The sequence below is a fragment of the Hemicordylus capensis genome, chromosome 3, assembly GCF_027244095.1.
Source record: "Hemicordylus capensis ecotype Gifberg chromosome 3, rHemCap1.1.pri, whole genome shotgun sequence".
NCBI lineage: Eukaryota > Metazoa > Chordata > Lepidosauria > Squamata > Cordylidae > Hemicordylus > Hemicordylus capensis.
In genome coordinates, this window is record NC_069659.1 from 100,201,901 (window position 1) to 100,227,637 (window position 25,737).

General features: G+C 43.0%; 1 protein-coding gene across 6 annotated transcripts; it reads right to left on the reverse strand.

Annotated features, from left to right (window-relative positions):
* Positions 1-195: 195 nt before the first annotated feature.
* On the reverse strand, positions 196-25,418 carry DDX3X (DEAD-box helicase 3 X-linked). Of its 6 annotated transcripts, none has more exons than XM_053305615.1 (19): positions 25,230-25,418; positions 22,837-22,891; positions 21,670-21,720; positions 17,951-18,013; positions 15,934-16,065; positions 14,787-14,910; positions 9,429-9,590; positions 9,244-9,343; positions 7,972-8,107; positions 6,554-6,639; positions 5,747-5,845; positions 5,503-5,663; positions 5,241-5,385; positions 4,869-5,013; positions 4,396-4,577; positions 4,187-4,304; positions 3,461-3,617; positions 2,819-2,970; positions 196-2,679 (listed from the first exon to the last, which is right to left on the reverse strand). In XM_053305615.1, the coding sequence occupies exons 1-19, from the start codon at positions 25,272-25,274 to the stop codon at positions 2,600-2,602; spliced, it is 2,193 nt and encodes a 730-aa protein (XP_053161590.1). In that variant the 5' UTR covers positions 25,275-25,418; the 3' UTR covers positions 196-2,599. The 6 variants fall into 6 exon arrangements, with proteins under 6 accessions (XP_053161590.1, XP_053161589.1, XP_053161592.1 ...); XM_053305614.1 differs by having other exon boundaries at positions 4,824-5,013; XM_053305617.1 differs by lacking the exon at positions 17,951-18,013.
* Between the last annotated feature and the right edge of the window lie 319 nt (positions 25,419-25,737).

Here is a 25,737-nt window from a genome sequence, read left to right on the forward strand (position 1 = left end):
ACGCAACAGATCAGTCACCAGAGCAACCAGGTGTAAAAGTTTGTTTTGGACCTGGAAAATATTGTAGGCAACTGCTTGAAAAAAACTTGCAAGTGTAGATTCTCTTTTAAGTAACCAAGACATTGGTAACCATGGTTGCTGAACTGCCTGATCTTATCCAAACCATTAACAAAAGACACCAAATACATAAGATCCTGCATTTCAACTTTTTATTTTATTAAAATTGAGTAATGCACAGCACATGCAGTGCTAGCATCTAAACTAATACAATAAGCAATTACTAAACCTACAGTGACTTGAAGTTCAAATCTTTACACTCAGCAAGTTTAAATCCATTCTTTGCATATGATTGAATCCTTATCTGAACTGAAGAATATTGCTGGCTGTAAAACTTGCTAAAATGCTATTGCTGAATGTACAAGTCACTGATTATGCCAATACAACAAAGATAACCACATGTTTGAGGATTGCAATGTGCCAGACATTCACTGAAAAAAAAAAACCACACAACTAAACAAAAACTCACGCAACAAACATCTGAGAATCTGGACACTTCACATCAGTGTTTTGAAGTGTTTCATTAATATCTTAAGACAAGTGTATCAAAACCTTGGCATGTTTAAATTTTAAAGTTGCCAATTTATGTTTTACTATCAGAAAGTTATGGCTATACTGCCAATGCCGGGTCTGCTTAATTTGACTTAAGAGTTTAATATGACTTAAACATTAAAAGCTCACACTACCCCGAAATATATAATTTCACGCACGGTGACATTCAACATTCAAGTGCCAGTGTTTTTGTACTGTCTTTTGGTCAAGTTTCTTTAAACTTTCAAAGAATCACTTTTAGGCTTACAAAAATAAATATTTGTCAAAAATGTTCAATAAATATTACACAAAACTAGCAGCAAAAAGTATCTAGAAATCTGTCGTGTGCAAATAGTTTTCTTCCCAACCATTATTCCCATGGTCCCAGTTTTAGAATCTAGTTCCTTCTCCTTAGACAAGCTGCGTTCAGTCTCCCAAGAGACAAAATAAGATTGGAAGTTAAGGACACGCACACAAGACATATAAAATTCTCTGAATGTGCAATAAAAGAATTTTGTAAAAAGTTATGGGCAAAATGTACAAGGGCCTAAATCTAGACTAATTGAAATAGCACCATAACAAATGACCTCAAATACTGTCAAGTGCACCTACTTAAAGTTTAGAACAAGGCACAATACACTTGAAAAGATCTATTGCACTTTAGGAGATTTTGCTGTTGTCCTATGCCACTTAGACTAAGAGGTGGTACAATGGCTCTGGCCACAGAAGTTAGCTCAGAGAAACTAAGTGGCAGAGGCATTTTACTGTTGGAAATACTTCTCTTTGGCCAGATTCAGCATAACAGACTAAATACAATGGAAACCTATGCAACTAAAACTGACTAAAACTGCACTTGATAGCAGAATTGAAACCTTGTGCAGTTATGTACATTCCAACCTCTGTGATCTCAGAATTTGTTACTCTTCTGGAGCCATTTTACAAGTCTACAGTAAGCCAGTTAACACTTCAACGCAGCTTGAACAGAGTAATGTGAATCTGCATTAAAATAAAGCCTGCTGCATAATTCTTCCTGTTCATTCCCCCTTGACCAAAAAACATCAACACTAGCATGCGTTAAGACCAAAAAAATCAGTTAGGCCCTTAAAAAGTGGACCCATCACTGTTGTGGTCAGCCATTCTACCATTTCAATTTTATATGGCAGGCAATTTTGAAAAGTCTATATGAATTCTCCTAAAAACTATTTCAAGTTCAGGCCTTTAAACGTTCCCTGTAATGTTCCGCCTCCATTTGGCTAGCTCACATTAGTTATCTGCCTAAACACTGGAATTGCTGTGTTTACTTGCGTTTACTTTGAAACAGTGCTTGTATGTATGCATGTATGTATCCATACATCACTTCAACATTATGACTGGAATGGCTTATTAATGACTATCAGGTTCTAAGTACCTATCCAGGATAGAGTGAGCAAATCAACTTTAACTTAGTACAGTTTTGCCACATTAGAAACTAATTCCATTGATATGCTTCAAGATGTTTTATTTTTCAAATCTCCAAGTATCAAAGCCCTAATGCAGGCCACCGCATAAGTTATTTTTTGTAGTAAGTGGATGAATCAATGATTCCTGTAAGTTGTATCACACCTGCGTGCCAAGGTTTGATATTTTAAAGCCCAAGTTGAGTAATTTTGTCAAGACAATTGATAATCTTGGGCATTACTGAGCCAACAGGACATCAAAATAAAAAGTTGTCTAAAGTTAAAGGCACAGTACATTAACAAATGATCCTCAGTCACAAAATTATAAATACAGTCTGGGAGAGGGGGTGGGTGGGGGGAGTTAATCCTGACTACAATGGAGTCTTCAAACCTTCTTCAAAGTAGGGCTTCTGTTCCTTCCTTTCTTGTGACCTTGAGCTCCCTTAAAAAAAATTCAGTGGAGAATCACAGCTGGTAATGTACTGCGAGTTCTTGAAGCTACACAAGGTATAGTCTGGCTAGGTTACATGTGGTTTCCATATTAGCTTGTTTGGTAAGAATCTGCAGCAGGTAGATCAGTTGCCCCACCAATCTACCCCTGAAGAATTATAGTTTCCTCCATATCCATCACTGTTATAGAAGCCGCCATAGCCACCTATTAAAGACAAAAGCCACAGTTTAACAGTGAATCTTTAGAAGCAGTTTTTTTCAAAGGTTACATACATTCCAACTTATTTCCCAGCTTCCCCTCTTCCAGCCTATTACAACTGCATAAACACATAATAAAGGTTCACCTCCAAATCCTCTGCTGCCTCCATGGCCGCCGCTGCCACCACCGCCACCGCCACCACTGCGGCCACTGCTGGCACGACTGCTGCCAAAGCTACTGCCACCAGTACTGCTACTTGTTCGATAATCTCTGGCACCAAATCCTCCACTGAAACGGCTAGGAAGAAAAAATAATGTTAGTGACTGAAGACTACTTTCAGAGCATGTAGGCTACTTATGGATACCAGGTTTACTTTAGCTTGTTTCAGGAACTAGCACAAAGGAGTTCTAGCAAAACAATTAAGAGCTATGCACTTAAAAAAACAAGCATCATGCTCTGATGTTCAGAACTATGGATTAATCATTTCCTAAACAAAATTATCTCAATGCCTGTTTGGTTACACAAGTACCCAAGATGGCTAAAAAAACCCTCCTTTTAAAAACCACACCCTTGATGAAGCCACATCCTCTTGGAGCTAGTTGGGGGATAACAACCCATCTAATGGAGGTCATCCTACACTGCCTAATAAGTACTACTCGCACATGAGCTGCAATTCTGTACGCTGATGCCATTTGTGAAGTTAGACTCAAATGCAATCCAAATTGTCCATAAGGCCGTGATCGTATAGTAATTGTCCATATCCACATCCCCTGAAAAATCCAGTTACCCTTTAGATCGTCCACGACTGCTTCCACCCTTGTGATGTTGCTCATATGCCATGTTTTCTAGCCAAGATGGCACTTCCTGCTTAGCTTCAACAAGTAGATCTAACAAGTCTTTTGTTATATTTATGTTCCTTTCATTGAAGAATGAGGTGGCAAGGCCTATGTTAATAGAAACACAAAATATTAAGCAACTTGAGCATGTTAAATGACTATCTGCTGTTGTATAGAGCAGGTTAACTAAGCATTTAACTCTCCTTCTGGCACTTACTGCTTGCACTTGGGAAAACCAAACCACTTTGAAACATTACAAGGTCTCTTATACTTCAAAATGTTTTCTGGGTAAGGGCATGCATGGTCAAAGTACCAAATAGACTTTCCAACTCCTTATCTAGACTGCATTCCAAAAATCACTTCCAGTTTTGCTAGTAAAGCCCCACAGCCATACAAGGGACCTGGGAATTCTACTTGCACTGAATACAAAAGCTAGTTAGCCGATCTGTATTTCCAGATAAGAAGTCTTACATTTGTTTTTGTTCCAGCATGACTCTCACCCATCTTCTACTCAGAACAGTTCTAACCTAGTTTGCAAGAGCTTTCCCCATTACCACTTTGAGGGTAGAACGAGGCAACAAGTCAGCCTAATGGGCCAATTAAGCTCATGTGATATGCAACACACCCTAAAGCTCAACTGCTGTTAACAGTCTTAAAGACATAACAGAGTGTCTTACCAAGGTTCCCAACACGGCCTGTACGGCCAATGCGATGTACATATTCTTCTATATCACTTGGCAAATCAAAGTTGATTACATGTTTTACATTTGAAATATCCAGGCCTCTTGCTGCTACCTAATAAAGATAAGGAGTCCTGCAGTTATTTTCAAAGTTCAGGTTATAGAAACAAAGATCACATTGCTTTCACAACCTAATCTATACTTACTGCAGTGGCAACCAAGATAGGACTTCTGCCTGAGCGGAACTGATGCAATGCTTCTTCTCTGTCTCGCTGAGAGCGATCACCATGGATACTTGTGCAAGCATATCCTTCATGATACAGGAAATCTTCCAGGGAATCAGCCCCCTTTTTAGTCTCCACAAACACCAGAGTCAAAGAATCCTTGCCTACATAAGCAAAGGATTATGTTAGCAAGCAGTACAATACTGCTAATATAGCACCACCAAGTGGTGCAAACTAGTATTATGGTTGCAATTAATTTAAAAAAAAAAAAAAAAAGACACAACCACCAAACTTTTACTAGTCAAGCTATAGCTGCATGCAGATTTAAAAATATATATATTCAAATATAGGAGAAAAACAGGGAGGAAAAGTCTGAAGCTTTTCCTCCACCTAACATAGATTCTCATTACCTGAGCCATTAGAGTTGTGTTGGAATTCTCCCAAACAGTCTTTACCTGTGGCATTTAGGAGGTCAAGCAGAAATGACCGTTTGTCTGACTCTTCCACCCACACTACTTTCTGTGTGATGTTCTCAGATGTAGAGCCAACTCTGCCAACAGCCAGAAAGATATACTCTTCCAAGAAGTCACGAGCAAGCATCTAAAAAAATGCAACACTAGATTCAGTATTTAAAAAACCCAGATGAGAAGTCTACTGGTTATGTTTACCAACAGCAAGCAAACATCTGTGGGTGTATACACATTTGGACAAGCTTTAACATGTTTCAGAACAGAAATTCTGTAGTATACTACTCAGGATGGAGCTTGGGCTAGGACAGAAGAAGCATGGCTGCTGGCAACACTATACAGCTTGGCAAGAGAGAATACCTGGATTTCCTTTGGAAAGGTAGCACTGAACATCATAGTCTGACGGACACCCTTTGGTGGCATTGTATCTTGTTCAACAATACGACGAATTTGAGGCTCAAACCCCATATCAAGCATACGATCGGCTTCATCCAATACCAAGTATCTGGAGTGCATTAAGAAGACAATGTGAGGACTTGAGGTTCACAAACTTGAATCAAAATGGTCAGAGGCTATTAACATCACAAGATTTATCATGCATTTGTGGAGCCATTTCACCTACTTGCAGAAGTCCAGTCCAATCTTTCCCCGCTCCATCATATCTACAAGACGACCTGGAGTTGCTACAAGCAAGTGGCAGCCACGTTCCAGGTCACGTATCTGTTGACCAATGTCAGCCCCACCATAGACAACACAAGGACGAACTTTGGAACGATATGCAAACTGTAAAAATAAAGTAAAGGCTTTTAGAATCTGAGATACCAGCAGAATGCTCGAGTAAGTTCATCAAGAGCACACGTGTTTACCTTTCTGGCCTCTTCATATATCTGCACTGCCAGTTCTCTTGTGGGAGCCAAGACTAATGAGATTGGGTATTGCTTGCGGCGGCCATACCTCCCATTTTCCTGAAACATTAAGTGATCCATTACTACCAAGAGCTATTGCTCAATTTCACACAAGTTACTGCACAACATCCCTATCTTGCTGTCCTTGCAAAGAGCTCAGAGCTCATATGTGGTTTTCCTGAAGTCTGATTGACTCCAAATACTGCCCCAGGTACTTAAAGCAGTAGAATTACACGTAGGGCTTGAAGACCTTCCCTGCTGATCACATAAACCCCTAACAAAAGCCTAACCTGTAGAGGTGCTTGGTCAAGAGTGTTGCTTACACAAGTTTATGTTCAGGGCTCAACTGTGATATAGAAACCTATAACCACCTAATGTCCTGATAACCTTCAGAACATACACCTTCCTTGTGTGCACACAGCAGTGGCTCACTACAATAAAGTATTCCATTTTGTACAATGCACACTGCAAACTCCAAGCACACAGGACAGATGCTTTTAAAAGTGGTGATAAGAATATTTATATCCAGCTTGTCACAGTATTCAAAGCCATTTTGATAGACAAAGGAATAAGATGACACCAACAGCTACCAAAACATACTGGGCTGGACAGGGACAGTTCTCCTGCTAAATATAAGGGACACTTTTTTTTTAACCCAATGAGCAAAGGTTTATTATTGCAGTAAACCACTGCTCTTTGAGAATATAATTGCAACATGCCATATTCAGCTGATCACTGAAGTGTTCAGTTTTAAATGCAAGAACTTGCCTTCATAGCTCTCAGTGCATCACCGGGGCCATCTGTATAGATTTGACTCAGAATAGGCAGAAGAAATGCAGCTGTTTTCCCAGACCCTAAATGGAAGAGATATTTTAGTATTGTGTATGAGGTTCATATCAATTCCTCAAGACTATCTAAGTTTCACACAGGGCTGATTTGATTTAAATCATTTCACAGAAAAACTCAATTTTAATTACTTAAAACCACTAGTCAGGAAAGTAGTCATGTTTTCTAGTAAAAGTACCTTCTTGTTGTCCAATATAACCTTAATACATATTCAGAGATGATGTAGGTTTCATATTTAGAAGGTGGGTACACACTTCTCATAATGCTGTTTCATTTGGGCAACCAGGCCTTGCATTTCTTTGTTGCACTCTTTGCATTTCGCACACACACACGTCTTACCCATAGAAACTTCATTAAAATATTCCCAAACAGGGTCTCTCTCACAGCCTGCTGCCATGATAGACATTTCTCAAGATTACATGAATATGTTGTTTTCACTTTTTCCACTTTCTATTCCACCACCCATCCCTTGCATTCATAGTAGTTTATAACTCCTCCTTGCTCAGTTCTACTCCATCCCCCCAAATCCTCTGTTCATTTAGTGACCACCTTTGTCATTGCACTTTTAGAGAGGGGGGCAAGGGCTTGACTGTGTGTGCTGCATATATACCACCTGCAGAATAGGATTGATTAGGTCTTATCTCTCATCCCCTTATTCTGCTCTTAACATGTTCATTGAACATAATGGAGAAGTTATGATTAATATCCATGATGATGATTATCTTCAACCTAGGTTGTTAAGAAAAAAATCAATCTACCCTGGTTTTACAAATAATCTTCCAAGAGATGGGATGGTATTGCTGTCCTACTGGAGTACACAGTATTTAGTACCAACGTATTAGAAATATTGCATGACATGTTCTTGTTAAGTCATATGACAATGTTTCACAGACATCAACATTATCAAATTAAGTTGTCCTGATAGCACTAGGTCAATTGCCAAGAGTGGAATGCAATTTCACGAACTCCTGCTCATTTGCCCCAAATAAAAACCACACAGCAACATCATTACATCCAGGTATATGCTTTCAAAAAACCACCTTCCACTCTGGTGTTTACACCTCAGCATCTAAGTAGCACTATAATTGTTCAGATCAAAGTGGTTTTGCAAGTGTCCCCATGTATAGTGTACAAAACCTGCAATATAGCTCTGGCATTATCACTGCCTTCTGGGACTGCTATTCTAACAGAGTTTTAAGGAATAAACACCACTGGATACAGGCGGAACTTCTTAAAGGAACAGATTTCCTGTGTATGCACACTTAGGACTTCCAGCTATAAGCCAGCCTATACATTCTAGACAATGAAGTGTTCCAACACAAACAAGTTCACAGTCATACCTGTCTGGGCACAAGCCATCAAGTCTCTCTTCTCTTTGATGATCGGAATCGCATATTTCTGCACTGGAGTAGGTCGAGTGTAGCGAGTGAGTTCAATGTTCCCCATGACAATTTCCCCCATGTCAACATCGCTGAACTGCAAGGCATTGGAAGTTATAAAATAAGACTGCTGCTACACAGCACATTTTTTTTGCAGAATGTGATGTTTGAATCAGTCTTCACTGCTAGAATTAGAAGTGTTTCAGCAGACTATACTAATGAATAGACTTGGCTGAAACATGCCATAAGCACTTAAGCTAAGACTACACCTAGAGATAATAATCAGAGATAGAATCCTGTAAGGCAGATGATCAGAGGAAAATCAGAATAAAATTGCAGCTGTCTGAAGTCTGAGCTACTTTTACAGTTTAGACTTTTACCAAACTGCATAAAGCAGCATGTAGAGAGCCCCTGGTGGCGCAGCGGTAAAACTGCCGCCCTGTAACCAGAAGGTTACAAGTTTGATCCTGACCAGGGGCTCAAGGTTGACTCAGCCTTCCATCCTTCTGAGGTCGGTAAAATGAGTACCCAGAATGTTGGGGGCAATATGCTAAAATCATTGTAAACCGCTTAGAGAGCTCCGGCTATAGAGCGGTATATAAATGTAAGTGCTATTGCTATGGGAATCTATTAAAGTGGCATGTCGACAAATAAAGTCATTATTTGCAATAGTAAAGGTGATTTGGTTAATCAGAGGGCATAAATACATAATAGGAGATGCATCCTCACATCTCCTATTATTAAGTCTATTGGAGATGGCACTCTAGAATTTTTACTATGTAAATGAGAGCCAGTGCGGTGTAGCGGTTAATGCTGGATTAGGTGTCAGGTACTTTCATTAGCATTTGAAGTTTTCAACCAGACATATGTTCACATTCTGCTGTGCATTCAAGACAGACACAAAAGCTGCTCTGACAATTTAGAAGAGCTCATTTTCTCCCATGTGGGCTTCCATCTAATACTAAAGTAGTGACTGAGAAGACCAGAAATAAAAATCCTTAACAGGAAACTATACCAGCAGCTATTCTCAGTCCTGTTCTAAGATTAAATAGGAGTTGTGGCACCAGCAGTGAAGCTGTAGTCACCAATTTCTCTTCACACCCAGGAATAGAGGGATCCACAAGAATTCTCTCAATGACCCTCAGATGTGCAAAGTGGGTAAGTCACGGAGTCTCACTCAGTATTCTACTGACTAAATACAGTATTAAAGTCAAAGGAAAAAAACACACTTACACTTTCAATGTGCGGAGGGCAGTTGTTACCGGTTGCCTCAACTGGAATGTCATCATATTTCTCAAAATTAATGCCAGTGTTTCCACCAGCGAAGAGCTCCCTAGAATGGAAGATGTCCAACATATCATACTGCACTGAATACACTAGGCTTCCACAGACTGCCAGATACAAATGTTAATACTCACTGTTCCGTACGTTCACTTGGAGGAAGTGGTTTTGACCAGTCATCTTCATCACATTTATCAGACCAGCGACTATTTCCACCACGATCAAATCTGCCAAAGCCACTCCTATCACCACGACTGCCAGTGCCATCCAAGTCACTGCCTCTTCCACGGTCATCAAATCTAATTGAATCGGGGTCAGTTAGAAATCCATCCTCCATGATTAGCACATCACAGAAAACTTGACAGAGGCAGCAGGCTTCAATTAGTCCAACAAATGCTTCTCACTGTAACTGGACCCAAATCCCCATTTTCCATTCACTTGGATTCCAATTGTGGGTAAGTGAAATGGTTCCATTTTATCGCTTATGTTTTGAATGCAGAATATCAGTAAAATCCAGAATGACATGCCAAGGGCCAATTCGGACACAACAACAAACTGCAGTTAGACGTACCCAAGGTTGGCATTTCACCAAATGCAGTATTTCTTCCCAACTGCAGTTCTGTTAGTGCCTCAAAACCTCAGTTGAAGTTGGTTAGGTTGCTGAAAACGCAGGGCTGCTGGCCCCATCATATCATTTGAATTTGGTGCCTTTGGTAATCTAGGATTTCTGCTGAAGCTCCTCCCACAACCAGAGAGGCTCAGAATAGTGTCAACTATGGCTCTTGATGGCTGTTTTCCAGAGCAAAAGCTCCACTTTCTGCTGCCTAGCAACTCGTCAGCCAACCCCTTCTTTTGCTGCCTGACAACAGGCATGCTGAGTTCCTAGGTTTTCCTCATTTCTTTAACAAATTTCTACACCACCCAAAACTCACATCTCTTTAAATATGTAAATTAACAGTTTTGTTTTACTTTAAAGGCACAGAACTAGAAATCTGTACATTGCAATCACTTTTAGTCTTTAAAAAGGTTTTGTCCACTTAAGTGTGTGTTGTATAGTTCTTAAACTAAGTGGGGGGTTGGGAAATGGGACTTGCATGCTGGCAGGTTGGGGGAAACAAGGGATGTGGTCTGAGGGACAGTAAGGTAGTGGTCCTTTGTGTGTGTGGACAAACCCACTGTGTACTGAAAGAGGAGGAGTGGGGAAAGCCTGGCCGGATTCGGAGGGAACGGGGGAGGGTGGAGTTGAGAGACCAAGAGCGGGCTAGTTGGAAGTGGGAGATGTGTAAGAGACTGGATTTCCCCCACCCCCAGAACAAGGGCATATGAACGCCCTTTTCCATTTCCAGCTTCCTAAGTGGGGAACACAGCTTCGAACTATGTAATGGTTGGAGTGAAAGGCTTAATTTGTCTGTCTTGCTCAAGACTGCCACCACCAGATCACAAGACAACATGAGTGCGATGAGCACGTTGCCACCCACATCGTAGCCAATGGCACTGATGCCAAGCCCACAGTCTGCCAATGCAAGCAGCACCCCAAGTGGTGCAATTGAGCCTGGGAGGCCTAGGAAGAGGGAGGGATTCCTCTAGCCAGCAGGCAGAGATAACGAAACTGATTCTCAGCTTCACCTCTTAACCACAGGTATGCCTACCCAGTTTAGCGTTCTGTCCAAATTGGTCCCAAGTGAAGAAAGAGGCCCTTAATCCGAGACTATATTTCATTCTAACAGTTAAGCTTACAGGGGCAAACGTTCAGATTAAGCATTTTCTATTGCCATTACCATCTCCCCCTCTCCTCTGCAGCTGCCCGTGCCTCCTGGAACTATGTCCCTTCGAGTTGGGGGACAAGTGCCCATACCTATCTGCTGAAGTCTCTCTCAAGTAGGAACAAACTAATGGTAGAATAAAAGTACTTCTATGTGAGTTGCATTTTAGAAACTACATAACCAGAATGTAGTTGGGGCTTTCCTTCAATGCATAACCCAGTTTCCAAACTAGGAGCCTCCAGATGTTGCTGAACTACAGCTCCCATCATCCCCAGCCACAAATAATTGTAGCTGGGGCTGATGAGAGTTGTAGTTCAGCAACACCTGGGGGCCCAGTTTGGGAACCACTGGCATAACCTGTTATTTTAAACGCTGACTGCATTTGAAAGGTCAACACCAAGAGCCATACCCAGCAACGTCTAAGTCACTTAATGCCAAAGAAGAATCTCAGTGAAGCAATTGCTTCCAGTAACTGAAGGTTCCCCCACTCATGAGATAACACCTAGCCTGTTAAAAAGAGTATTTAAAGTAACAAAATTAATTCAAGTTTATTAAACGTTGTTGAGGAGTGTGAGGAGAAACATTAAAATCTTCAGCAATATAGCAGAGTATCCTCTGGTGGTAAAGAAATTCAGCCCAAGATACTATATGGAGACGTTCGGTTGAGTTAAACAAAAAACAAATAAAGATTTAAGAAACCAACACATCACATACCGAGTCATTCAACATACACAATCAGGCACTAGCCAACAAACGAACAGTTCTAACTGACCAAGATGGACCTATTAATCTCATCATGACTCTAGTGGCCAGAGGAGATTACTGTGGTGTGAAGAGCACTGCTTCAGAATTCTCACTCCTCATTGCTTGAGCACTGATCAACAACTCCCACGTCTCACAGAGATACAAAATGATCTCTTGGAAATGTTTTTGCAAGTACATCTGCTAACATCTTCTCCATTGGGTAGTATTTCAACTCCACATGACCCTTTCCTTGTACATAACATACATAATGGTATTTTGTGTCAATATGCTCTGCTCTGGATTTTGTCTTCTCCATTTGTGAAAGTGGAGAAAAGTCTTTGAATTGTCCTCGAACAGTTCAGTTGGTTTTGGTTCATCAGCTCCAAAGTCTTGCAACAATGTGAGTATCCATGCTACCTCCTGGCAAGCCCAAGTGGGTGATACATTCTGCTTCCACAGAAGAGCAACAGTATTTTACTTTCGACGGCACCAACTAATCACTCCACCGCCATAAACCAACATGCATCTACTTATGGATTTACAATCTGTTCTGTCTTCTGTTTAATCCGCATCCACATAACCCACTAGTTTAGGATTAACTAGTGGCAATTTAAGTTTTAGATGAGCTGTACCTTTAAGGTACATAAATTTAAACATTTTTAAATGTGAGCCTTGCTTTGCAGTTTTGGCCTCTTCATTTATACAATCTACTTCAAATAGGCCACTCTCTTGCAAAGTTCCTTTCATAAGCAGCTCGCCTTTCTCTATAAGACAGTGTTTTCCTTTGAATTCCACCTCATAACTTTTCTTTGTAGTATATTTAACCAACATCAGGCTGGAATCGAGTGTGGGCAGAAACAATGCACCCTTAACAGTCAGTTTCACAGCATCTCCTTTTTGCAGTTTGCAGTGTAGCCTTGCAGAACCTCTGCCTTCAGCAAACATCTGCTTCCCATTCGTTAGAAAAATGAGAACCTTATAGTTTGTGTCCAACTCAGTAACTCTTTCTTTAATCATATTGCTGGTTGCACCTGATCAATACAAATCCCAGCATTACACTTGGGAAAGGTGCAGCAGTGGGTTATTAAAGAGTAGATCCCAACATGTTTCGAGTAGAACCCATCTTCAGGGGAAGCAGTTTACAAAGCAACAATACTCTAGTTCTAAACAGCTTAGAAGTCAAGTATTCTGCTTTATAAACCACTTCCCCTGAAGATGGGTTCTACTCGAAACATGTTGGGATCTACTCTTTAATAAACCACTGCTGCACTGTTCCAGTTTCCTTCCTTCCTATTTGTTGGCATGGTGCTCTTCCTTCCCATATGCTTCTGATAAAGTTTAAGAGCATTTTCTTCACTTGACTGTAATTGCTGCCCATTGCTTCTGTGCAAACTGAAGTCTTCAGAGTGGTTTATTATAAACTAGTATTTTTAGCCCGTTAAAATAACGGGCACTAGAACCTTTTTTCTTATTTTTGGTTTCCTTTTTTCTTCTCCCTCTCTCTCGCCCTCCTTTCCTTCCTTTTTTCTCTCTCTCTCTCTTTCATTCCTTCCTTTTCTCTTCTTCTTCCTCTCTTTCTTTTCCTTCCTTCCTTCTATCTCCCTCTCCCTCCTTTCTGTTTTCTTTCTCTTTTCGAGAGTGCCGCCGTCGCTGTGGGCGGCCGGGCGGAGAGTTCCGCTGCAAAGAGTGTTGCTGTGGGCGGCCAGCCAGGCCCGAGAGTCCCACCGGCGCCTGGGTGGCCGGGCAGAGAGTGCCGCCGTCGTTGTGGGCGGAGAGTTCCGCCGCCGCCAAGAGTTTTCCCTGGTTCCCGCTTGTTCTTCCTCTCCACTGCCGCCTCTGCCCTCCCCAGTTCCCGCTTGTTCTCCGTTATCCCGGTTCCCGCTTGCTCTCCCTCGCCGCTTCCGCCTCTGCCCACCCCAGTTCCCACTTGTTCTCCTTCCCCACTTCTTCTTTTGACCTGGGAGACAACATGGCCGCCGTGTCTCTGCGGCCGTATCTTTCTTTGGCGCTCTGAGCATGCGCTCTGCACATGCCCAGAACGACCGAGAAAGACACGGGCGCACACTTTAGCTCTTTATTATAGAGGATGCCAAATGCAAATCATCTTTGGCTTCTAATACACTTACAATAGGCTCAAAATGCTCAGGGAAGACTGTTCAACAACAATCCCAATCTGGACCATATCAGGCAAAGTTACTCTGTGTCCTTGCAGCTGTCGTGAATTCTCCAACATCTCATTTACATGCTTAGACAGATCCTCTCCCTCCTTTAGTTTATTACACATCTTTATAACTTGATGCACCTTGGAGACAGCTGACTACATACAATTTCTTCAGAGTCTCCAACATGTCCTTTGCTTCTTAAGTGCACCAGTATAGTCTCACAATCAATTATCTCAGTGGCTTTATCACCTGCACTATCCCAGGCCTTTCTGTCTTCTCCTTCTGACAGGGTGCAGTGTGTAAGACCCTGCCGATTCCATGGCTTTTTAGGAGCAACTGCATTTTGAAAAACCAGAGTTCAAAATCTGGAACTTGTAACTTCTCTATCCTCTGTAGCACTTGTCCGGTCTCTATTTTTGAGAAAACTTTGTTTCCTTATTCAGATGAATTATGTTCTTCATCCACCTCAGAGCTCTGGACTCCATAACCCTGTTGAGGGGTGTGAAGAGAAATAGTAAAACCCTCACACAGCAGATAATCTCTTGAGCTGAACTTCTTTAGCATCAGAGTATACTCAGCTGTGCAAGGGTTTTAATGTTTCTCCTCACATGCCTCAACAAATATAATAAAACTTACTTAAAATGTGGCAAAGTTCCCACATACATACATTCCTGTCAGGAAATCCCCTCTGCCCCATCAGTGAATTCCACCCCTCCCCATCCCCAGTTAATATCTATATACAAATACTTGCTTGAAGAAAAAGCCACACAAAGATTTGGAGGTCTCCCAGGAAGAGAGCCACCATATCAGGCAAGAGGATTTTTACCTTCCTCTTGAGCCATTTCCGCGGTCACTGAAGAAGCTTGATTTTCCTGAGCCACGGTCACTTCTTGCACCAAAGCTACTGTAGGCGTCCTTGTCTCTGCCAGCATTCCACCCACCATCAAACCCTAAAAGAGGAGAAGTAATGCAACTGCTGAATACAACCTTGTGTAGAGGCCTACTAGAATACCTGTAAAAAATATGCAATCACCTAGAAATCTCAGGCATCACCATGAAGGTGTTTCAATGTAAGTAGCAGCCAACTTTCCAAGAGTAACCCCAATCTTTTTTTATGGTAATTCTTTGGAAGGATATTTAGACATTGTTCATTTCACTCCTCAATACAAGGTGCTAGGACCTGCTGCTGTACTGCCAACATTGCAAAGTGGCAGATTGTAAATACCTGTTATTTACCTGTGATCATGTAGTAAGTGATTTGACATGTGGCAGCCGTGATCCTCTCAGGCTGCAGTGAAATCAAGAAAGCAGACTCTAGTTGTGTGTACTCTAGTACTGTGCCATAGGCACAACACTATGATTTAGACCTAATTTTTGATTATTTTGATAACATTTTAAAATTTGAAAACACCTTTCAAAATTACTCAATTGTTTCAATTTTAGCTGAACTGAAAACATTTGTGATATGGGCTGCAAATGGAGGCATCTCGGTTCCCACCACCATGCCCAAGTGCAAACTGAAGCCAATGTTTAACAGGAAGATGAAACAGCAAGTGAAGGCTTCAAGAATGTTGATGCTTCTTGACATGCAAAAACATGGAGTAGGTGGTAACTGGCATACCTAGGCTACTGAGCAAGAAGCCATGTTGTTCACAGGTGTATAGATTTGGACCAAAATCTGGCTCCAGAATTCAAAGATATTACCTTAAAGTAGCTGTAGCTGACAAAATTCTAGATTTACCAAGCAACTGGAGTGAAAACTAACCCTGTAGTCTTCTAGTTTAGGGGTAAAGCAACTTTAAAACACACTGCTCAATACCAAGAAGTCTCCAACTTCCACAAGAAGTCTAGTCAATGTTGTGCTACTACACTCTGAACTAAACTCTCTAGAAAGAAGTTACTTTTATCACTACTACTAAAAAGCAGCTGTGGACACTACTGTTGGATAAAAGGCGACAGGTCCCCACGCCCACCTCTGTCATCACGTCCAGATCCTCCTCTGGATCCAAACACACCGCGATCACGATCGTAGCCATTCATCCGGCTGTCACGATCATATCCATTCATATAGCCATTACCTCCACGAGAGTCCCAGCTGGGGGAATCTTTGGCAGAGAATAAAAAGTCAAACAATTAAAGGGTAAAATGTCACTTGTGCTAGCAAGTAATTTTTGCAAGCTTCACAGCACCAGTGTGACTTTTGCTGCCAGACTCTACATCAAGGGCACCTTTCTTGTGGGGAAATGGCCTGAGGCCCAAGTTCTTGTTCAGAAACGCAGGCCTTCACTTGATCAGGATGCTGTATTAATGTTTATAAAAAGCTGCAAGCCAAGTTTATGGAGAGCTATGCATTTAGCTGAGCCAAGAGTTTTCTTAATGCAATGGTTTGTACAGGTATTAGCTTTGCGCAGATACTTGCTGCCATGCTGAAAGCAGAAGCATGTCCTAAGAAAAGATAGTCAAGCGGTTTGAAGCAGGCTTCAAGATTCTATGCTAAGCTCAAATATGCTATTTATTAAGTATACAGCTATACTGCAGGATTGCGGACCAATTCATTAGCGGACCAAGTTATTCAAGTAGTTTGGCTTTGTGTGATTACCTAGTAAAAGTAACATACAGAATATAGACCTGTGAAGTTGCTACCATAAAATTGATGAAATATGAGAGGTTCAGTAAGAATAGTTTTGATTCACAACTTTGACCAGTTCCAAAGCAGGCAACCCTGTCTGTTACATCACCCTAGATCTCACTTCTCCAACCTATAGCAACCAAAATGTTTATTGCAAAAAACCTGAAAAAATAGTAATCAGGTATCTGCTGAAGAGTGGATTTGAAACGTTTGGCACTATGTTAATGTGTAAAAATATAGAAATTACATAACTACACTTGGAAAGCAGAAGTCTGTAGAGACCTGTGCGGAAATAGAAGTTCATATAGTTTGGAGTAAGAGAGACTATGTAGGATACATGCAGAGTTAGTCTGCTTTAATGGAGAATTTTGTATTTCTCTGACTGTGTTCATGTGACATTTATCCAGTGTCTACAGTTCTAGATTCAGACAGTATTGCACCTATGATTCACAGCTGTCTGCCAGCCATAGTGTAGCATTTGGCTTTACTGATGCCAGTACCAATATCAGACAGTGGACCATTACAGTAATGTTGACAAGCTTCGTAAAACTTGATAGGGATGTGCACAGAACCAGTTCAGAGGCCCTTTATGGGCCTCCAAACCAGTTTGAACGACTGGTGGTTCTGCCAGTTCAAAGGATGACTTTAAGGGCGGAGAGGGTGCACTGACCCCTCCTGCCGCTTTCCCCTCATCAGAGCTCCACTGTAAACCGGTCTGGTGGGGCAGCAGCATACCTGCCTGTCGCCCTGGAAGTAAGCAGAAGTACCCTGCATGTGCGCACATCAGGCACATGTGCGTGCACATCACGCTCCCCCGCCCTTAAAGTCACATACACCCTCACCGCCTTCAAACTTCTCAGCACTAGTTCCGTACACATCCTTAGAACTTTATGTACCTCAGTGGCCAACTAATTCGATTGCATCCATACCCATTGTGTCCATATTCTGAAGATCTATATCCATCCCAGGTCCTAAAAGCTGGTTTCTGCTAACTTCAAGACCCAAAAAATAGGAATCCAACACAGAAGGACTGTTAGAATCAGATACCATCAAGCTTTAAGGACTTGAAGTGCAGTCATGGTGAACCACCCACTCACCCCTTCTACATCCACCCAGTTGAGAACTTTTTTCGTGTGTAACACCTGCCATTGCCCCCCACCCCTTGCCAACAAGGCTAGTCTTACTTAAATACACCAAGCCAATATTCAAATCATTCCTATAGACGTGTAGGCAGAGAAAGCATGCCCAACAATGTGCTTGAAAGAACCAAGCCCAACACACAGTTAGTTGATTGCAGTATGCTTAGAGACATGCTTTCAAATGACAAACTTTATCATCACTCCAGCCCAACACTAACTTACAGCTTCTTGGTGGTGGCATCGAATTGGAATAGTAGTTTGCTGTATAGTTATAGGCATTTCCTGCTGCAAAAGAGCCATGAAAACTCCCAGCATTATAATTCAGTTCAATTCAAATGCATGTAGAACTTAATATGAGTACTGTGAAATTTCTTCAAAAGAACTGTTAGTCAGCATGACAGTAGGATGCCTACCTGCCAGCTCACCTCAACAATAAGGAATCTCTTCCTGGTGACCTGTGCACTCTGCAAGCCCAGAGTGGGCAAAATAGGGCTCTTTTCTAGCTTCCTTCCAGCATGAATGGGAAAGAACCATCCTAGCCCACAACTCTTGCAATATGAGGTTAACTTGGAGACAGGGGAAGAATCAGCTTTTTGCCAGAACAGAAACAGCAGCAGACATTCACTGCTTCTAATATGATGCCCCAGTCCAGCGTGAGAGAAAGATCGGACTCCCACCTCAGAGAAGGGGCAGGGTAACTTACCCACTTGGTGCTGGGCATTCCAATTTATGCCACTTCTAACCCACCCCACAGGTCCAACATTAAATGGGTTAATACACCCTTTCTCCCAGAGTAGGATCAACTTCTCACCTTGTACCATACTTTAATTTTTAAGAGATGAGCTAATCTTTGAACCTACAATTTTTCAAGGTGGTCAAGATCATTCACTCATTTTGTACCAAGTTGGGAGACACTCAGAAGGGACAAAATTCCTACTATTTGCATGCTCCAGTGCAAGTAGCTAATAACCCTGCCCCTATCAAGAGGATCAGCCTTTCACCTTAGACTGGGAAGCCCATGGAAACCATTCTGATATTTCTGTGCATGTCCCTGATGTGACTGCTTCCAGAATAGAAGTTGTATTGGATTGTCTCAAAAACAAACCTTAGAGACCTGCTAATCTACTGTGGCATTTACAGAAACTCAGAAATTTGCTGTTTTATGCTAAGAGCAATTATAAACAAGCAGAATTTTGCAGGTTTTTTTTTTTTAAATACTGAGGCACTGAACTTTCAGCTTGTAGTTGATGAAATCTGAAACAAACACATTTTTCAGGATGCTCAGAAAATGATTGGGACTTATCAAGAAAGCTCCACTGGGGAGATTTCTGTCACTCCCACTGTTGGGTTGTTGCTCTTCACCTAAGAGAAACATTGTGTGCATAAAAGGTACATGCACTTCCTTCCTCCTTCCCAAACACTGCAACATCCCCAAACTGTAGGGTAAGTTCAGCAGCAGCACATTATTATCTATTATTATTATTACATTTTATGTCCTGCTCTACCTCCAAGGAGCCCAGAGCGGTGTACTACATACTTAGGTTTCTCCTCACAACAACCCTGTGAAGTAGGTTAGGCTGAGAGAAGTGACTGGCCCAGAGTCACACAGCAAGTATAATGGCTGAATGGGGATTTGAACTCTGGTCTCCCCAGTCCTAGTCCAGCACTCTAACCACACCACGCTGTCTCTCAAAAAACATGTGGTTTGCATAGATAGGAGCTCTAAAAGACCACTGGTAGCAAGGTGACGAAAAGCTTCTGCATTCTTCTTGATGGGGTCACGCTTTCCTTGAAAGAGCAGGCTCACAATTTGAGGGTCATCCTGGACTCACAGCTCCTTATAGAACAGAAGGTGAAAGCCATGGCCAGGGGACCCTTTGCCCAGCTTCGCCTGGTGCATCAACTGTAGCCTTGCCTCAACCAGCAGGCCCTGGCAACCATAACTCATGCCCTCTTCACCTCTCAATTGGACTATTGCAATACACTCTAACTAGGGTTGCCTTTGAAGATGACTTGGAAGCTTCAGCTGGCCCAAAATGCTGCAAGCCCGGCTGCTTATGGGCAGAAGAAAAGATGACCACATTTCACCTTTGTTGTGGTCACTGCATTAGTTGCCATTTCGCTTCCATGTCCAATTCAAAGTGCTGGTTATCACATATAAAACCCTTCATGGTTTGGCGCCTGTGTACCTTCAGGACCGCCTCTCCCATCCAACTTCAACCCACTCTGTGAGGTCAACTCAGGTGGGCCTTCTCAGAGCTCTGGGCCCAGGGGAGGTACATGGGGCCCAGGCTTGTGGGCGAGCCTTCTCTGTTGAGCCCCCTCTTTATGGAATACCCTGCCACCTCTCTTTGTAAGGCCACCTCCCTTCTGTCCTTTAAGCTTTTGCAAACTTAATTTATTTTGCTGGGCTTTTAGTTTTGAGAGAGAGAGAGAGAGAGAGAGACTGTTTTCCCCTTTTTCTCGTGTTTTTGTTGTTTTAATAGCAATAGCAATAGCACTTACATTTATATACCACTTTATAGCCGGAGCTCTCTAAGCTGTTTACAATGATTTAGCATATTGCCCCCAACATTCTGGGTACTCATTTTACCAACCTCAGAAGGATGGAAGGCTGAGTCAACCTTGAGCCCCTGGTCAGGATCGAACTTGCAACCTTCTGGTTACAGGGCGGCAGTTTTTACCACTGCGCCATCAGGGGCTCTTAATGTATTTAAACCACCTCGAGTCTATGGAAGTCAAGAGGTCAATAAATTTGCTAAATAAATAAATAAAATTCATGGACAAGTTGCTTTACACTTGTCTGTAAAGCAAAAAGATTTTAAGTAATTTAGTGTCTGACGTGTGGAGCAAATTTAACTGAAATATAGCTGTAGTCACAGTGCAGCAACACTGTGAGAGACCCTTTATCAAAACCCTTGCCAACACAGTGGCAAGAAACGACATAAGTGCCATATTTGAGGCAAAGCAGCTTGCCAGTAAGTCACCAAAGGTGGGAAGAAAGATAAGTCTAGGCCTTGACCATTCATCACTTTTTGTTCATGAAGTGGCTCTTCAGGAGAGTTGCTGACCAGGGTATTACTTACTATAAGGAAAATTATTCTTTTAGCAAGCTTGGAAATGTAGTATTCCATAGATTTTGGGGACTGTTTAATGACGATGAAAGGAAGCCACTTTATTCTAAAGCTTTAATAACCAAATAATCACATTTGTACTACAACCTTGAAGCCCAAGGTTTCCAACATGAAACTACAGCATAATGTTTTTCTGCTTATGCACTGGCAGTTGCAGCCAGCTCATAAGCTTTTTGAGAGCACCAAGTTGAACCCACCAACTCCTGTGACCAAATTAGTTATACAATTCAGCATGACCTTTTCTGAACTGGAGAAACTTAGATCTCTTTATACCAGAGATCCAAGTGTATCTTGCTAGTTCAACATTTCAAGTTGTTCACCAAAAATTCATATTCAAATAAATGCCTACACAATATCTCCAGTTTAAAAAAAATCAGGTGTATGGCTCTGCATTCAGTGTTTAGCTACAAGTTATGGTACTTTGTGGGTGCTCTTCTCCAGAGAACTGTTGTCTTATGCTGCTCTACTATAAGAGCTGTTACTTAAACAGCTTTCCTGTTCAATGAAAGCTACAGCCAATCACCAGCTTACTCTGCAACATAACCAAGTTCAACCATGGTAAATTTTAATCCCTCTTAATTGTAGGGAAAGCAAGTGTAATTTTTTACCACAACATGTCAGTGTATAGTTTAACTTCACATTATGGAAAAGCTCCCCTATTCCTTGGGGTGTTCCAGAGCCCTATTACTAAGTGTCTATGAATCTGGATATCAAGTACTTTGAGATTTTTACAACTCAACCCAACTGTGAGCCGACATTGAACAGAACATTGCTACTTTAATCAGAATATTCACATATTAAACATACCCTGCTTTGAAGCTTCTCTATTCCGCAAATGAGGAGGAATGTACCGGCCTTCTAAAAGTAAAAAGAAAATCAATGTTTTATCAAGACTAAAACTTTATCCAAGAAAATTATTGAAGTCATTTTGCTTCACAATTAGCATGTTCCCCTTCACACTCACACACAGATGTGCAAAGTATTTTACAAAATTAAAATGGTTAAGGCTTTCTATATAGGTTAAAGGTTATACTTTAAAGCACTACTATGCATTAATTGCTCTGTACTGCAAAGGCTACCTACAAGCCCTGCACCTCAACAATACTCAGTGACAGTACAAGTCTCATTGAATGCCTTCCATGCATCAAGGCAGACAGTTCTATGTACAGTCAAAGTAGTGTAGTTCTGCAACTCTCATCCCATTTCTATATCTTATGAAGGTTAGAATTCTATAACACTCCTTTGCTGGGCAACTCTACCAGGATAAGCCATTTGCTGTATAACTAGTCAAGTACTAGTGGGATTTAACAGTCTAGAGCAGCAGATAATTATGCAACGGGGGCATAAATACCCCTAAGGGTATTTGAAGGGCTCCCAGGGGATCCTAGAGAGCCCCTCTGCCTCCCCACACTGCAGTTGCACTATTTGCTTCACATCTGGGCAAATGTCAGCTTGAAGCCCACACATCCTCAAAGATATGTTGCAGAACAAGAGGGAGGACCAAGACATTCCTCCTCTGCTCCTGACTGGGCTGGCTATATGCTAAAGTGCAGTGTACCCCTTCCCTCAGCCTGGTTGACATGTTTCTGAAATAGAAGTCAATTTGTCCCATTAATTTCAGTAAGGCTACTTATGAGTAACTTAGTGTTGCTGTGAGCCTGTGTGTGTACACACATGCACTCTTCCCCCTTGCCCTTTAATGGGGCACCTGAGTTGAAGGTTTGTGACAGAACAGGTACACTTGTTTTTAAAAAGTTTGAGAACCCTTGTCTAAAGCTACTAAGTATAGGATATGAAAGCTACTAAGTACAGGATATGAAACACGCCAATATTTGCTCTGCCAAGTATCTAAAGATTTATTTATTTTTAAATTATCCCTTTCCCATAATGCTATTATATACAGTACAAATGGAAAACAAACATTATTAGTTATAATTATAATAGGCCAACTTTAATTTTGAGTTATATACTTACTTGCTGTTCCTCCTCCACTCTGAGCGTCTGAGGAATTCAAGTCTAGACCAGCAAACTTAAAAAGACACAGAATAGTGCCATTACTTAAAGGTGCCATAAATGTCAAGTGGAAGTACTTCAAATAGTAACTTTGATCTTAAAATAGCAAAATGTGTGCCTGTTACTAGGTTTTCCCCCTCCTCTTATATAAGGATAGCTGCTTTGGTATCATGTTTAGCCATCTTGCTCCAATTACCAACATTTCCTTAAATATCATAAAGTTATGGTCAAAGATGTAGTACTATATATAGCTGCATGCCACCACATCCAATACCTGCTCAAAATGTTTCAATTAGGCTATCATACAATCACAAACCTTAAATCTATTCCTCAGATGGGGCTGCAATCCTATACATACTTGAGTGTAGAACATTTGTACTCCACTTTTCCTCGATAGTGGGACTCAAGGCAGCATACATAAACTTCCCAGACCCTCAACCATCCAGGTACTGCTTAGCTTCAGCAAACTATCATGTGTCCTTAGACTATATCCCATTACCATAAAATTTCCAAATTCACATTGAGTAAGCACTAGCAGAAGCCACCTAATGGTGCGGGGAAGTAATTTGCATAGGGAGCAAAAGGTTGCTGGTTTGAATTCCCCCTGATATGTTTCCCAAACTATGGGAAACATTTATATCGGGCAGCAGTGATCTCGGAAGATGCTGAAAGGCATCATCTTATACTGCTTGAGATGGAAATGTAAACCCCTCCTGTATTCTACAAAAGACAACCACAGGGCTCTGTGGTCACCAGGAGTCAACACCAACTCGATGGCACAATTTTACCTTTAAGGTAAAGCAGAATTACATGCAAGAAAAAAGTTGTTTTGATGTAAAGAGTGCATGAAGACCTCTTCTAAGATGCTTGCCAACTAAAATTACTTTTTAAAAACCTGTTTAAACATTTGATTAAGCGAGATTTTTTTAAAAGTGTTGGTCATGCTTAAATAATGACATTCTCAACTACTCAAGAGACCCCATTTACAGAGACAGAGCTCCCATATCAAAAGGGTGGCCAGCCCCCATGACAGGAAGGTTAGAAAACCCGTGACCAGATAAATGTTGCTCCCAATGGCTACATTTCACGATGTAGTTACATAAAGTGTTATTCTGGCCAACAAGGGTGTTTTGCTTTTTAAAAAAGCTGAAAAACAGTCCTCTTCCTTTTTCACAGATTTCTTTAACCCCATCCATAAAATCGCCCCTTTTTTCAAGCGCTCGGCAATGGATTTCCGTGCAGCACGACTCTCTGCCTGTTTACTCAGAAGTAAGCCCCACTGTGTGCCAGAGTATCCGCTTAATTCTCGGCGAGGCAGCCAATAGCACTAACTGGGCGGGGGGGGGGAAGCAGCAGGAGCCCCCTCCTCTCTCTCTCTCTCCGCCCGCAGCACCGCTCCACTGCAGCGAGCCTGCGTTTTCACTGGCAGCCGCTAATCCGGCAAGGTCACGTGGGGGCTGCCGGCTCTTCCCTTCCCCGACCGGCTCCATGACCTACTTCGGGAGCCGGCTCCAGCCCAGCGCGCCTCACAGGCGCATCCCTCTGCGCGCTCCACTCCCGCACATCCAAGGAACCCGGCAGAGGGCCGCCGGCTGAGAGCATCTCCCTCAGCTGGAGAAAGGCAGGTGGTCAGGTGGGAGGAGGGCGAGCGGGCTCCGGCCTCCGCAGCCTGCCACTGCTCCCCACTCAGCCCCTCCGAAATCCCCTCCCTCTCGCGGGCCGCGAGGACAAAGGAGCCGGGAGCGCGCGCGCGCGCCCTACAGCCGCCGCCATTGTGGCTCCCGCTCTCCTACCTGCCCTTCCCAGGCGGAGGAACGGCGCACGCGCCTCTACCACCACCCCGAAAGTCTCCCTCCCTTCCCCACCTCGCTTCGTCACCCGCACAATGGCCGCCGTTGTCCCCCGCCCGCTGCTGTTCCCAGCCGCCGCCGCCAGGGGGCCCGGCAGATGTAGCCCTTGCCGCAGCCGCACAAAGCCCCGGGAGCAAGGAGCAGGCCTCGCGCGGCCGGGCGGCGCTTCAACGAAACTACGCTCCCCCCCCCCCCCACCTCCGGGCAGCCCTTCTCCCGGCCCCACTCATCCCCGCCGCCGCTCCTAGTATCGCCCCGTAGCGATTTCGGGCCCGGAGCGCCGATCCAGCGGCCTCCACAAAAGGAACTGCGTCACAGTGAAATGCGCCACCCGAAAGCCGACAAAAAAGACCCGGGCGGGGGAAGGTAGAGAGAGTAGCGACAGGGTAGAGGACACAGCAAGGGTCCTGCCGCGGGCCCGAAACCAGATTGCTCGGCGAGGGCAGAGATTGCTCGATGGCCCGGGCCCAGGCCCTATCCATCCCTCCCTCGGAGGCCGCTCACCTGCTGATCTAGACCGAGGGCATTTTCCACTGCCACATGACTCATAACGAGAGATCGTCTCGGGAGGTCCCGCTCCGCGTAGAGAAAGTCGGATTCACCAGACGTAGAACGAGCTGCTTGCTGCTACCGCTTCCCCGACGACGCTTCAGAATCGTCTCTCTAACTGAAACCCCCCCGGTTCGGCCCCGGCCTTTTTATATTCCTCCGCCCCCTCGCAGCTGCCGTGCTGACTTCAGCGCGCAAGCCACGCCCTTCTTCCTCCTCTCGATCCCCTCCCCCCACCTCGGCTTGCAGCAAAAGGTCTCGCGGGGAGAACTCTCCGCTCCGCATAAAGAGGTGGGGGGAGGGTGAAGAAATCCCAAGGCTACCGCGAGAACTAGGCCGGCTGTGGACTCCCTCCGCAATTCGGGGAGGCAGAAGGTGTTATCGCGAGGCTTTCCTACACAATGTTTACAGCGGTACGCACGCGAGATCCTCCCCACTTGTCTTCTCCTTCCCCCTTCCTCCA